The sequence below is a fragment of the Notamacropus eugenii genome, chromosome 7, assembly GCF_028372415.1.
Source record: "Notamacropus eugenii isolate mMacEug1 chromosome 7, mMacEug1.pri_v2, whole genome shotgun sequence".
Classification (NCBI taxonomy): Eukaryota; Metazoa; Chordata; class Mammalia; order Diprotodontia; family Macropodidae; genus Notamacropus; species Notamacropus eugenii.
The window spans coordinates 35,873,222-35,888,909 of NC_092878.1; the positions used below are offsets into that span (position 1 = coordinate 35,873,222).

General features: G+C 39.4%; 1 protein-coding gene across 9 annotated transcripts in view; it reads left to right on the plus strand.

Annotated features, from left to right (window-relative positions):
* Window positions 1-15,390, plus strand: part of ASB2 (ankyrin repeat and SOCS box containing 2) — a 164,640-nt gene extending 149,250 nt beyond the window's left edge. For all 9 annotated transcript variants that reach the window (XM_072622476.1, XM_072622475.1, XM_072622478.1 and 6 more), the window contains 3 exons: window positions 5,074-5,635; window positions 10,316-10,469; window positions 12,014-15,390. In XM_072622476.1, coding sequence (XP_072478577.1) covers window positions 5,074-5,635; window positions 10,316-10,469; window positions 12,014-12,150 — 853 coding nt within the window. In that variant the 3' untranslated portion in view covers window positions 12,151-15,390. The remainder of the gene's footprint in view (window positions 1-5,073; window positions 5,636-10,315; window positions 10,470-12,013) is intronic.
* The last annotated feature ends 298 nt before the right edge of the window (window positions 15,391-15,688 follow it).

The window sequence follows — 15,688 nt, forward strand, 5'->3', positions numbered from 1 at the left end:
TTGACAGTCAGTGATAATAAACTCACAACTGAACAATAATAATGAAAATCTTGGTTTATATCCTACCTCTGATATTTGATCCCTGGCAAGTCATTTTACTTTCTTGGCCTCAGTTTCCCCATCTACAAAGTGAGGGAGCTGGATTTGATGGTCCATAAGGTACCTCCCAGCTCTGTCACTGTAATCTTTCTGACCCCTGCCTGGGCAAAGAGAGCCCTCTGGCCCTGAGCAGTAGGTGCTTGGGAAATGTTATGGCTGTGACAAAGCATTTGTTAGGGATGGCTGAGGGCCAGGCCCACAGCACCTAGCCCTTCCTCCTTTGACCGCCACCTTTGTGAGTCTAGATCAAGTCTCCTGAGCCTGCACAAACAGAAATTATAAGGCAATAAGTCCCCGGGGTGTGTAAATTTCCTTTGTAGGTTTGAAAGATTGATTTGTGAAACAACAGACAGTGATCCCAATGATAATACTTTCTGCTGGTATCATAGTGTGACTTAGTGGTGTCCGACTTCAAGGGGGCCAGAAAAATTCATTTTGCCAGGACTTGGGTAAGCTGAAAAACTGTTTACGTGGCATCTGCTCTGTGAACTATTCCTGCCCTCCACTGAAATGTGTAAAAAGATGTGGTCACCTGTGAAGATTAGGGTCTGCAACTGAATCTGCATTCCTCAATGGTCCCTTGTCTGTTGGCCTCAGGCATAGAATCTAGAATAATAGTAACCAGTTTCTAGAATCATGTAGTCTTAGAATCACAGAGTCTTTTAAAATTGGATTGATGATTTGTCTGTATTCTTTTACTTCTCTCTCCCCTTCCCCATCCAGAGATCTATACTTTAGAATGAAGTAAAAGCATAGAGTGGTATGGTGGACAGAGTCCTAGGCTTGGAATCAAGAGGACTCATCTTGCTGAGTTCAGATGTATCCTCAAGACACTTACTAGCTGTGTGACCCTGGGCAAGTCACTTCACCTTGTTTACCTCAGTTTCCTCACCTGCAAAATAAGCTGGAGAAGGAAATGGCAAAAACCATTCCAATATCTTTGCCAAGAAAACCCCAAATAGGGTCACAAAGTGTTGGACATGATTAAAACAAATAAACATAGGGAGTGGCCTTGTAATTCCACTGGTATAGGGAACTCTGCCAATGTAAGTCAACACTTTCTTTGCAACTTACAGTCTTAGAGAGTTACCTAAAACACTGAGAAGTTGAATGACAGTGAAGTTGAGTAGGGAAGGGTCACAAATCCATGAAGTCTCAGAGATGGGATATGAACTCTAGTTGTCCTGGCTTGGAGGTTAGCATTCTATCCACTCTTACCACACTGCCTTTAAGTATCAAGAAGAGAGGGGGATAAAAGCAGTCTGTTAAAACTAATCAGCACATCAACCAAGTTGCATGCCCAAGGCTCCTCTGTAAAGGAAGGAAGAGGGTACAGAATCATATCTTAAAATGAGAGAATCTTAAGACCTTTTAAGTCATTTGCTACAACCATTTTCTCTATCATTCTGGACACATGACAATCTGGCTACTGCTTAATCACTTCCAGTGATGGGAAATTCATTACCTACCAATACAAGCCCATCCCCATGTTGGGAATCTCTGAGTTAGATATCTTGGTCATCACTGGGAGAAAGGTCTGTCATAAGCTATTCCCTTGGGTAAATTAATCATAGTTACATTTTGACTAGAGAGGCTGTATGGTACAGAAAAAAAATGATTTTTCAGTCAGAGTACTTCAATTCAAATGTTAACTCTTTCTCTTTCTACTTGTGGGAACATGTGCAAATCACCTAACCTTTTGGGTCTCCATTTCCTCATCCATACATATGGATAGGTTGGATTAGATAACTTTAGAAATCCCTTTCAACTCAAGGTCTATGTTCCTATGACTTTTCTGTAAGAGAAGACAAAGGCCCAAAGAGAACTATGTGTCCAAAGGTTTCCTTTGTTTATTTTTCTTGCAATACCTGAAGAAAAAAATTCAGTGAGTCGAGGTGTCACCTACCTTCTCCCACATGAAAGTATGACCCTGTCTCTTGGATTTTGCCTAAAGTCAGTTCTCTTCAAAGTATCTTGACTCTACCTTTCTGTGCCAAATGAGGGATCTGACTAGGTGACCTTCTGGCAGGATGAAAACTAGAAACCAAGTGTCCTGACTCCCTTCCCACCCAGTAAAACTCCTTGATAATTACTCCTCTGACTGAAAATAAAAGGATCACATAATACCACCTCTCCCCAGACAGTAATACTTTTATTAGGCCTCCAAGATAACATTTGCATTTGAAAAGGGACTTTACTGTCATGATTTTTCTGATTATCTCAGATTTTACATACCACACACACACACACACACACACACACACACACACACACACACACACATTTCAGCTTATATGGATAAATCAGCATATTTTCACACAGTGTTCCTCTCAGTTCAAATGAACTGATAAGCCTTATCCATTTGGAGAGAAATATTAAGACTCATTCAAAACAAATTGAAATTCTAGCACACTTTGAAAGAAGGATTAGAGTCATGTAGACCTGTCCTTGTGATAAGCCCCATAAAATGGCATCAGAACCAGAGAATATTAGAACTGAAAGGGATTTTTCGACATAGAGTATATTACGATATAGAACACAATGTTGGAGGTAGAAGGAAATAGCTTTGTAAACTGTGGTAGACCACTCTGAAATGCAGTTTCTTGGTCTTTGAGATGGAGACAATTATTTTTTCTTCACTTACCTCACAAAGTTTTTAGGAAAGAAATCAATAAATCTTAAGTGCTATGGAATTTTGACCTAGTATTTTTTTTTAGAAAATGCTTAGAGCATATAATGTTAGAATGTGAAGAGTCCTTAGAAGTCAGTAAGTCCAGATAACATAGTTTTGATGTTACAAAAATCAGATAAATATAATAAAACTAACTTCTATGTTTGTTAAGTCTGCCCACCTGACACTGATGCTAACAATTCACTACTAAAGTTTCTTTGAATTTATCATAGGATCATGACTACTGTGTCTTGAGTACCTAACATATTCCACTGGTCTACCCCTCTGTTTCTTAGCCAATACCTAGTGGTTTTGATGATTGCTGCTTTACAATGCAATTTGAGATCTGGTAGGACTATGGCCTCCCATTTTTTGAACATAGAGCCTTTCTTGTTGGAGGTAAGGTTCATTCCATGGCTGTTAGTCAAATAGTTTTTACCCTGAGTATCTTGATAATGTACTAGAATTTAAGAAAAGCACCCTTATCATTCTGTCCACCAGCATCCTGGGTTATCTCCCATTATCCTGATGAATATCTGGTCACTGGATCCAGATGGCTCAGGAGAAGAAGTGAGGTTGGTGACCTTGCACAGCCCTCCCTCACTCAAAACAAAGTCAAGTGCAAGTCATGTCATTATTTCTCTGATGGCATGGTCTTCTTTGGCAACGAAGGACGAACACAACAACAACAGGTCTAGAGGCAGTGGTATGCTGGTAAAAGATTTAACTACCAGCTTTCTGAAAAAAAAGTCTTTAAAGTAAAATCTGCATCATTAACACTAAGTTAGGTAGGTGGCAGCTAGGTGGTGCAGTGAATAGAGTGCCAGCTCTGGAATCAGGAGGACCTAAGTTCAGATCCAGCCTTAGATGCTTACTAGTTGTGCGATCCTGGTAATTCATTTGACCCTGTTTACCTCAGTTTCCTCATCTGTACAAGGAGCTGGAGAAGGATATGGCAAACCAATCCAGTATCTTTGTCAAGAAAACCCCAAATGAGGTCAGAAAGAATCCTAATGACTCAAGGGCAACAACAGATGAACATTTTCTTAAGTGTAGGCCCTAGGCAATCACCAGAACAATAAAGGTCTGATTTATGCATTTGTTGATTCCCTAGGTGTAAATACTCAGACTGTAAATTTGACCTTTAGTGAGGTCCAGCGCACCCCTGTTCCATCTAACCTCCTCATTTTACAGGTAAGGAAGCTAAGTCCCAGAGAGATTAAATGACTTTTCCAAGATTCACATAAGAGTAGGGATTGGAACCAAGGTCCTCTGACTCCAGAGAAAATGTCTCCCCAGTTAAAATGAAATTTCATGTAATACAAGTATTATATTTCCTGCCTTTTTGGCTCTCTTACTCCATACTTCTCTCCCAGGATACCTACATGGTACTAGAAACATAATAGATTTGTTAAATTAATAAGAATAACTAATAATGTTAATAATATAAATTATAATTATAATAAAATACAAATATAATATAATGCATTGTAAATATAATATAATAAAAATATAATAAATTAAAAATAAATTAAAAATATAATAATATTTTATCTATTATGTGCCAGGCACATTCTCATTTGGTTATCACACTAACTCTGAGAGATAGGTGTTATTTTTATCATCTTCATTTTACAGTTGAGGTAACTGAGGCAGACAGAAGTCAGGTCCTGTCCCTAGGGTCATACAGCTAGTAAGTATCTGCTGGATTTAAATGCTTGATTTCTTCTTGATTTCAGGCCTATCACTCTATATCCTCTGTGCCATCTGGCTGTCTCAGTTATTAGCTGTGATAAAAATAGTACCTTCCTGAAACAGTTATGTTTTTCAGAGTATTTTCACACGATGTTTCCTCCTTTGATCCTTGTAACAACACAGGTGGGAGAGATGACATTATTCCCTAGTGATCCTCACAACAACCCTGGGAGGTAGGTACTTTTATTATTCCCATTTTACAGCTGAGGAAAAGTGAGGCAAACAAAGATTAAGTCTCTTGCCCAAGGGTCAGGTTGGATTTGAACTTTGATCATCCTGACTCCAGGTCTGGTGATCGATCTGCTGTACTACCTAGTCACCTCTACTTTTACAAACAAGGAAACTGAGGACTAGAAAGGTTATGTGACTTGCTTAAGGTCACTGGGTTACAGAATTAGGACCAGAAATCAGGTTTTTAAATTCTTAAGGCCGTTGCTGTTTCTGCTATAACAGAATAACATGACTATGGAATCAACAGTACATTTGTCCTATTCCAAGTAAAGCTCTTAGTGAGATATCCCATAATTTATTTCTATCTTGCTTCATAGGATTGTTCAGATGCTGCTTCCTGTGACCAGTCGCACGCGTATCAAGCGCAGTGGGATAAGCCCTCTTCACTTGGCTGCCGAGAGGAATAATGATGATGTGCTGGAGGAGCTCTTGGATGCTGGCTTTGATGTCAATGCGACCCTGTCCCCAGAGAGGTCCCGGTTGTACGAGGACAGGCGGAGCACTGCCCTGTACTTTGCTGTTATCAATAACAACATCTATGCTACTGAAATGCTTCTACAGGCTGGGGCAAGCCCCAACGTGGACATCATCAACCCTCTGCTCATCTCTATCCGCCATGGCTGCCTCAAAACTATGAAGCTCCTGCTGGACTATGGGGCCAACATTGATGCCTACATCTCCAGCCATCCCACCACCTTCCCAGCCACTATCATGTTCTCCATGAAGTGTCTTTCACTTCTGAAATTCCTCATGGACCTAGGGTGTAATGGCGATTCCTGCTTCACCTGTCAGTATGGGAATGGCCCCCACCCAGACACACAGACCACATCAAGCAGGTTCAGTGAGATGCCTGTGGACAAATCACCCACTGTTGTCCAGGTAGGTAGAGAAACTCAAGACTAGCATAAAGTCATAGAACCACAGAGCTGGAGAGGATCTCAGGTGTCACTGAGTCTAGCTTCTACCCAAATAATGAATCTATAACATCCCCAAAGACTGGTCATCCTTCCTCTACTGGAAGACCTCAAGATAGCACCTCATTCCACTTTTTTTTGATCATTTACAGTTGTTGGAAAGTTTTTCCTGACATTGAATCCATTAGGCCTTTATTAAGAACCTACTATGTGCCAAGCCCTGTGCTAGGTACTAGAAATACAAAGATAAGAGTAAAATAATTCTTGCTGTCAAGAGGCTTATGTTCTAACAAGGACAGACAACATGTAAATATATGCAGCTAGACATAACTTATGCAAAATGAATGCAAAGAATTTTATGAAAGCAACTAGGATGGAGGGAGATGGATAGGAAAAGGTTTCAGGTAGAATGTGGCACTTGACTTGAGCCTTGAAGGAAACCAGGAATTCTGAGAGAGGAAGGTAAAATTACAGGCATGGGGCACAGCAAAGACAAAGGTATAGAGATGGGAAATAGAATATCATGCATGCAGACCAGCAAGTAAGCCAGTATGACTGGATTGCCAAGAGGCAAGGCATAATGTATAAGAAGATGAGTAAGACAAATGGGGACGGTTTGTGAAGAGATTTAAGTACCCAATGTTCTTGTCTGTTATTTTTATCCATCTGTCCTCATTCTGTCTCTTGGGATAAAGAACAAATCTAATCCTTACCTATGAAAATTTTAAATATTTGAAGATAGTAATTATGATTGTTTTCTACCTACCTCATGTAAAAAAAAACCCAAAACAAACAAATCTTCTCTTGTTTGGGTTAAATGTTCATAGTTCTTTAATGTGATTCTCATGTCATGGTCTCGAGTACCATTTTCACCCCGTTGAGCTGCTCTGGATGTGATCCACTTTGTCAATATCCTTCCTAAAATGTGATATCCAGAATGGAACATGGGATTGGAGATATGACCTCATCAGGGCAGAGGTCAACAGAACTCCGTCATTTTCTGATCTGGACTCTGTTCTGGTCAACTCTACATTGGCCATGTATGAGTTATTAATTGCAAAGTTTTTAATCAATTCAATTCAATAAAGACTTAAGTTCCTACTGTATGCAAAGAACTAATGATACTAGATACTGAGACAGCTGTGAAGATGAAACAGAATACATAGGTACCCTGAACTCATGGGATTTCAAATCTAATAGGGGAGAAAGATCTGTGTTACTTTGGGCAAATCATTTCATCCCTTTGGGCATCTGTTATGGAAAATGAAGGGGCTAGGCTAGGTAGTTTCTATGTTCTCTTTAAATTCCAAACAGTATGGCTCAATTTATTTCAAAGACAAAATTATTCCATGGCTAAATCAACTTGGGAAATGTTGGACTAGATCTTGGGGTTACCTTTGCCCTTTCTTCTCCCTCACCTCTCATATGCCATCAATGACCAAGTTCTATTAATTCCACTTCACCAATATTTCCTCTATCCATCTCCTTTCTGTTCCCATAGCTACCACCCTAGTAAAAGCCCTCATTATTGCCCACAGCAATAATCAATCAATCCACAAACATTTATTAAGTGCTGAGGCTACAAAAAGAGGGAAAAGACAATTCTTGCACTCGCGGAGTTTACAGTAGAATGGGAGAGATAACAGGCAAACAAAACAATCTAGGTACAAGATAAATAGGAAATAATTAACAAACTAATGCACTGGGATTAAGTGAATAGCCTTCTTATTCTAGGGAGGTGAAGAACACGTATTTTCAGGATATGATGAGCCTCATCAATTTTTGCAAAGTTGCTTGCCAAGCTTTCTCCCTACAATAGGATTTTAAATCACCCAGATGATGGACCAGGGAAATAATTGAATGAATTCTGGGTATCTCTGCCTTGAAGCTTTCTCCCTTCAAATCCATCCTGAATAAAATTATAAGATAATTTTAATTATGCATAGATCTGGTCATATCACTCCTTTTTTTCAAAATAGTTCATTATTCTATATTGTCTACTCAGTACAGTTTAAACTCCTCTCTGCCTGGCATTCAAGGCCTTCTATACTTTGACATCAGCCTATTTTAAATGAGATATGGTCTCTATGCTTTTGCTTACAGAGTTCTCTATACCTGGAATTCTCTTTCTCTCCTTATTAACTGGTTGAATTCTTGCTTTTCCTTTCAAACCTACCTTAAAATGGCACCTCCTCAAGGAAGTCTTTCTTGGATTCCCCTTGGAACTCACATAGTACTTGGCTTTACACTTTTCTTATGAGCTTGTCATGTCATATTCTGCATTCTTTTTATGTATGTTTAACCCACTACTAGATTATGAGTTTCTCAAGGGACTCTATCTTATCTAATAATCTGTGTTCTGCACATAGATGAATGAATCTCTAGAGCAGGGATTCTTAACCTTTTTTTGTGCTATGGACCCTTTTGGAGGTCTGTGGAAACTCAGGAAGCTTAGGTGATTCAATAGATAGAGAAATGGACCTGGAATCAAGATGACCTAAATTCAAATCCAGCCTCAAACAACATTCTAAGTGACCTTGAACAGGTCCCTTAACTTCTGTCTCAATTTCTTCATCTATAAAATGGGGAGAATAACAGGGTTGTTGTAAGGATAAATTTAGATAATTGTATGTTGAGTAAAGTACTATTAAATGCTAGCTATGACGACAACTGGGTAGCCAGGTGGCAAAGTAAATAAAGCACCGAGCCTGGAGTCAGGAAGAGTCCTCTGATTCATGAGTTCAAATCAAGCCTCAGACACTTATATGACTTTGAGGAGGTCACTTAATTCTCTTTGCCTCAGTTTCCTCCTCTGTAAAATGAACTGGAGAAGGAGATAGCAGACCACTCCAGTATCTTTGCCAAGAAAATCCCAAATGGGGTCACAAAGAGTTGGACACAACTGAAAAATGACTAAACAACTCGATGACAACAGTGCTCTTCTCAGAATGTTTTCAAGCACAGAAAATAAAATATGTAAGATTATAAAGGAAACTAACTACACTGAAATAAAGTTATCAAACTATTTTTTTAAAAGCACAAGTTTATGGACCCTGGGTTAAAAACCCGTGGTCTGGGTGGGGCAGGGTCAGTTCTCAAAGTCAGAAATAGGACAAAGCAGTAACTAATTTTTGTGACAGTAGAGTGCAGTAATACCAATACCCAAGTGTAGGAAGGAGATGGGAACAGGTCAGGGTAGTCTCCAAATGAGAAAGAATTGCCCTTGAAAATACTTTTTAGAACATTGCCAGGTTGAGAAATTTGACTAGTAATTTAGAAGAGAAAAAAATCAAGTTTCTATAGCTCTGTTTAGTGTACTGTAGAGATTGATGTCCCCATTTAAAAAGTCCTTTAGCTCATTAAATTATTTCCCTGGCCCATCACCTTGGGTGATTTAAAAGCTTGCCCCAAGGAGAAAGATTGGCCAAAAGTTGATGAGGTCCATCATATCCTGCAAATGTACATTCCTCATCCCTCTTGAACAAAACCATTGACTTTTACTGGGATCATTTGTTTTGTGTGTGCCTGGAAGGAAGCCACCTGGTGTAAGGTCATATAAGGATGCCCAGGAAAAGTAGTGTTGCTTCAAACACAAGAATGGATAATGAGTTGTCTGTCCCTGGAATTATTTAAACAGAGGTTAGAATGTTGTTGAGAAGATCACTGCATTGGATGGTAGTTTGAACTAAATGAATCTAAGGGGAAATCTAAGCGGAATGCTGTCAAACATAGGAAGGAAAAAAGGAAGAAAGGAAAGAAAACGGTCATTTATTAAGCACCTGCTATGTTCCAGGCACTTTATACAACAACCCTGTGAGGGAGGTACAATTATGATCCCATTTTACAGTTGAGGAAACTGAGGCAGGCAATTTTTAGAACCTGTGCCTAAGATCACAGTTAGGAAGTATCTTTGATAGGATTTGAACTCAGGTCTTCTGATTCCAGGCCCAGCACTCGATCCATTGTTCCCCCTAGCTGTCTCTAGAATCCTGGACTGGTCTGACCAGAGTTAAACATTGTAGCATTGTTTAGGATTATTGTTGTTGTTTTTAAGTTGTGTCAGACTCTTCATGACCTCATTTAGGGGTTTTCTTAGGAAAGACACTGGAGTGGTTTGCCATTTCCTTCTCATTTTACAGATGGGATACCTGAGACAAACAGAATTAAGTGACTTACCAAAGGTCACACAACTAGTAAGTGTCTGAGGCTGGATTTGAACTCTTCAAGATGAATGTTCCTGATTCCAAGCCTAGTGCTCTATCCATCATGCCACCTAGCTGCCTGAGAATTATATTACATTAGCACATTTGATCCTTACAATGACCCTGTGAGTTAAGCATTGCAATGACATGCCCATTTTGTAGAAGAAATAGGTAGACAGTGAGGAGGTAACTTGCCTAGTAAATTGCATAGTCCAGACGAGTAAAAATATTTGAACTTCAAGTTCCAAAATCTTTCCACCATGTTCCTTTCTTATGGTCCAATGGGCTTAGAGAAGGATCAGCAAATAGTTGTAGGACCGTGATCTAAGAATCTTTCGTCTTAGGATCCTTGGACTATTATAGAAAGATTTTAATAAATGATTATCGATCAGTCAATGGATTGATTGGTTGAGATCCTGAACTGCCTATGTTCTTTCTCTCAGTTCTGTGAAATCATCTCTGCCCCTGAGGTCAGCCGCTGGGCCGGACCTATTATCGATGTTCTCCTGGATTATGTTGGGAATGTGCAGCTGTGTGCCAGATTGAAGGAACACATTGAGAGCTATGAAGACTGGGCTGTAATCAAAGAAAAAGCAGGTGTTTATGAGTGTCGGGTATACTCTACCTCCTGGCAGGGGATTTGCCCACTCAGTCTTGTTACACTTGATTCCCTTCCATGTACTCTACAATCTACTGGCTTAAATGCTGCTGTTCTTCTTAAAGGTCACTCCATCCCCATCCCCATGCCTTTTTTTTTGCTGATTATCTGCCATGCTTAGAATGCTCTCTCTCCTCAACTCCATCTCTTAGTTCCCCTGGCTTCATTCAAGACTTAGCTGAAGCACCACTCTTATTAAGAGGTCTTTCCCAATGCCACACTACCCTCAATTAGTGGTTTTCACTCAAAGATTGGTACTTCTAGTTCTTCTGTATAATCTCATGTGTTATTTATATGTCCCTTTGTTCTCGACTGGACTGGACTCAGGCTGGTCCCCTGGTCAATGAGCCTTGATACTGGAATAAAATTTAATTAGCCATAGCAGAAAAATAATAAAGATTATTATTATACTATGATAGGGAAATGCTTGTTTCATTTCATAAATTAAAAATAAAATTTTAAAATTTAAAAAATATAAACAGAAGAAGGCATTGAGGCTCTCTTGCCTTAGTTACCCAAGTTGATCCAACAAACATTAAAGCCTCCCCTCTCCCCATTCCCAGCATGCCTCCTGGCTGATTTTCCCTCAGGTGAGAGGAAGTAATGGCAACAGCATGAACTTCTATTCTCTTGAGTCAACCAAATCTCAAGAAATGTCTCAATGCCTTTTCAGGAAAAACTTGCATTAACTTGACTATATGAAGAGGAGTTAGGATATTGCTTCTACTACCTTCTCCCCTAATCTCCACTAGAATATGAGCTCTTTGAGACTGGATTATCTCTTACGTAGGTGACCCTGATGTCTCACTTTTTTGAGCAAGTTAGAACTATAGAAGGCTCCTTAGACATTATTTTATCCAGACTTTTTTTTTAATGGAGAAAACTATTAAAGAAAAACAGCTTGCCCATATCACATAGTATATCTAACAATAACACATTTACAGAGAACTTTAATGTTTATAAAATTCTTTCCTTCAAAATAACCCCAGGAGGAAGCTAATGTAAGTATCTTTTTAACTCATGTTGTAGATGAAGAAAATAAGGTTCACTGAGGTTAAATGATTTGCTTAGTAGTATACAGCTAATAAGGGTCAGAGCCAGCACTTGAACCTTGGATTTCTACTTTCAAGTTCCTCCCACTTTACCCCCCTCTTTTTTATCCTTTACACATACTCTTCCTCCATCACTTAATTATTCAGGACTCTTGAAGAATAACTCTAATAGATATCACGATAGGGTTGGGTTGGTCTCAGAGGTCAAGACTTAACAATGAAGTTCAGTTTGACAAACATTTATGAAGTGTCTGCTCTGGTAGAAGTCTGATTCGACTGAACTAAGAACCTACTGGCCCCTGCTTTCAATCTCTGGGATGCCATGGCTAAGGCTAGAATCTGTGGGTAGGGATAAAGAGTTGAGTCTGTCTGAGATTCTCAAGCCTTTAAATAATAAGTCCTTGATTTCAGTCTTTTTCTTTTTGTTCTAGAGCCGCCAAGACCCCTGGCTCACCTCTGCCGCCTGAGAGTTCGAAAGGCCATTGGGAAATATCGCATCAGTCTCATAGACACTTTGCCACTCCCTGGCCGGTTGATCCGTTATCTGCAGTATGATAATTCTCAATAATCTGGCACATATTGGAGGAAGGTGGAGCTTCCTTTGGAGGTTTTCCACAGCACAGTGATTAAGTACCAGGATGATGATGGCTTCCCTATGATGATGGTCACTTGACAGGACAACCCTCGGACTCACAAGGCTTACGGCTGCACCATCACTGTGACCAGCACAGAGACTCTGGTGTTGGTGGGGCCACAGTCCAAGAGCAAAGAGGGAAAACCAAATGTTAGGTGGGCAGGGGGAGGGGGAAATGGGGAGGGAGCAAGAGAGACACAAACTCTGCCATGACTGGATTTCCAGACGAGAAGACAGGTCTATTGACTTATCACCAATTCCAGATCTTGTTGGCACAAGTAGAAACTGGTATGAAAGAAATTCTATTACTTCCTAGGTTTGCCAAGCCTTTGGGGTATGGTCAAGATAAAAGGAGTCTCGAGAAGTCTAGGAAATATAGAGAAAGCAAAAGTAACATTTGCCTGTTATGCCGTGATATAGTTGCTAAAGATTAGAATAATCCATTAGCCTTTCACAGTATCTCAGCAGATTTCATTAGATTAACTTGGCTCCCCCCTCCCGATTCTTTGTTAAATCTTTTACTTTACTTCAACAATCATGAAACCTCAGAGTGGGAAGGGACTTCAGAAGGCATCTAGTGTAGCCTCATATGCTATGTAGTAATTCTTTGTGCAGTGTCCCTGATGAGTCCTCAGGTAATGGAAGCACAGACATGGTGTCAGAATATTGGGATCCCAATTCACCATTTAAGGGCAGTGAGAATGTGGGCCAGTCATTCCCTGCTCTGGGTCTCAGTCAGTTCCTTTGTAAAGTCAGGGCTTGGCCTTAATGCTCTGTGAGGTTCCTTCCAACTTTTGCATCATATGCATCTTTTAAAAATCTGGCACATTTTTCTCCAATCCAAACCCGATGATCACGTCTACTTTCATTTTGAGCTCCACCTGGTGGTTCCTTGTTGTGGTGCAGTCATGGCACTGAACCTCTTAAAGATTCAAGAGTATTTTTAAAAATGACTCCTCCCTGCCAAGACTTAATCCCTCCATATCTTAGCCTGTGCTCTCTGTTTCTTCCTTTTCTGTACTCAGATTTCTTTCTCGTCTCAGCTTTCTTCTCAATATATTGTTATTGGAGAGTGGGGAGTGTGGTGGGATTTTGATAAATACAATGGATGCCTTCTACATGAGACAGTACAACTGTCAGCAATTTTTTCTCCTGCCAAACTTAATTTTTTAATGTAAATGTTTTATTCTTCATTACCATCCCTTCCCAATTGTTGTATCAAAGAAGTATTAGTTATTAGGTACTATGAACCCAATTTCTGGATCAATAATAGAATTGGAGGTTTATTGCAGGAAGCATTGTGGTCTCTGTTTGATTTCTGTTTGTAAGAGAAGTAAGAACATACAACAAACCCATCAGGAAAGCAACTCTGGCCACATAAGTCATACCCATATTTTTGTCCTCATATGGAAATTTACCCTTCTGATTTGCTTTCTACAATTTATAGACCAGGGGAATATGACAATTCATTATAGACAAGGTCTATGGGGGTCACATTGCATACCAGCATCACCTGTGGGAGCCTCTTAAACATGTTTATTCATCGAGATACAATAGTCTTCATTCCCTCACATCTGTTTTTCTACAGGAGTCAAGACACTGGAAAAAAATCCCATAAAATATACACTTAACACTTAGTGTATGTTATAAGCAAAGGTACTGTGATGATTACAGGGCTTCCTTAGAGCTCTAATAATGATAATAATGCTTTATGGTTTACAAAATATTTTCTAGATGTTAATTCACTTGATCTTCACAACAATTCTGTGAAGTAGCTACTATTACTATCCCATTTTACAAATGGGGAAAACTGAGACTGGGGGAAGTTAAGTAACTTGCCCAGGGTCACACAGCATTTAAGCATCTGAGACTGAATTCACACTCAGTTCTTTCTCACTACAAAGCCAGCACTTTATCCACTATGTCCCCTAGCTTCCTGATCTCACACAACACATATGCTGGTTGGTGAGTCCCATGTCCACTGCAGTTATGTCTCCTTTTCAGCCCTACCTTTGCTCATTCCCACAATGAATGGATGAGCTTAATTAACCCATTCCTCGTGCTGTTTGCTCTGTTTTGTCCTAAAAACTGTACTTGCATTTTCATAGATCTTTCTGTAATAGCATTTGAGAGGTCGGTTCTTGTTTTATTTGTACGAGCCTCTTCCAAGTTGTCAGATGAAGGGAAATGGGGCCATCACCATATTAAGAGGGGCAGAATGACATTGTAGAAAGGGCACTTGCCCGGACATCAAGAAGTTCCAGGTTTTGGTCCCAGCTCTGCCTGCTAGCAATACTCACTTGCCCTTCTCTCCTGTGGGCCTCTGTTTCTTTAACAATAAAATGAAAGAGTTGGAGGAGATGATCTATCTCTGAGAACTCTTCTGTTTCTGATGTATTAGCAGTCTCTGAATCCTAGTGTCTCGGTAAAGAGAAACATTGAGTTTGTGATAGATTTGTAGTAATGCTCGCTATCAAAGCATAAAACTAAATATGCATGTGTAAAGTTCTTGTTTTGAATCTTTTACTGGCAAGGGTCTTTAGAGGTCATCTAGCCCAGCTCCCTTATTTTACAGATAAGGAAACTGAGACCTAGAGAGGCTGACTTGCCAAAGGTCTCGTAAAAGTTAGAACAGAAACTGCAGTCTCTAAGTAATAGAAATTTAAAAATTAACTCCCAAACTAACAACTGTATTTTCCAAATGGTAAGATTTAATTTACAGGATTTCATAGATTATCACCTGTCCAATGGGACAGAGAAATGAGAAAATATTACCTATAAAATACCAACACCATATCTTGAAGGAATTAACTTCCTTTCCTGCTATATGGAATGACCACAGCAGCAATTAGGAAGGTAAAAAGTTCTGACACAAGAACCCAGATAGGGATAACTCAAGAATTATCTTATGGGATACATTGAAGAATCATCTTATGAGATATTGGTGGGTGGGGAGGGAGAGGGAAGACTTTGTTGAATCATGCAAACTATTTAGAACTGTGGAATTTCTCAGAATAGAAGCCTTTTATAATGCCTTCACTTTAAAATCTTCAGAGACTGTCATGTTCCATATCTTGCAGCCATATAATAACACCAATTGAATATTGTTATTAAAAAGATGGACTTTTGTTTTGGGAGAAAGTTTGCAGTCATTAAAAAAAGTTTTGCAATTTCCTAATGGCAATCGACTCTCTTTTGTTTAATTCTGGACTCATTATCCGTTTATACTCTCTGTCCTAGGAATGCTGATAGATAAATGCTACGTTGTCGATTCAACTGCATGTCGTAATTTGAATAGACATTTTTTCATCCACTTGGTTTTTCCCCTGTGAATTGTTAGACTAAATTCAAATTTGAGAGAGTTTTAGTTTTTGTGTACTGAGTTAGGTAAAAGTTGCATTTTTTTTTTCAGAATTAAGAAATGAAAACTGATTAGAAAATAAGGTTCCTCTCCAATCTGAAGGTAAGTATG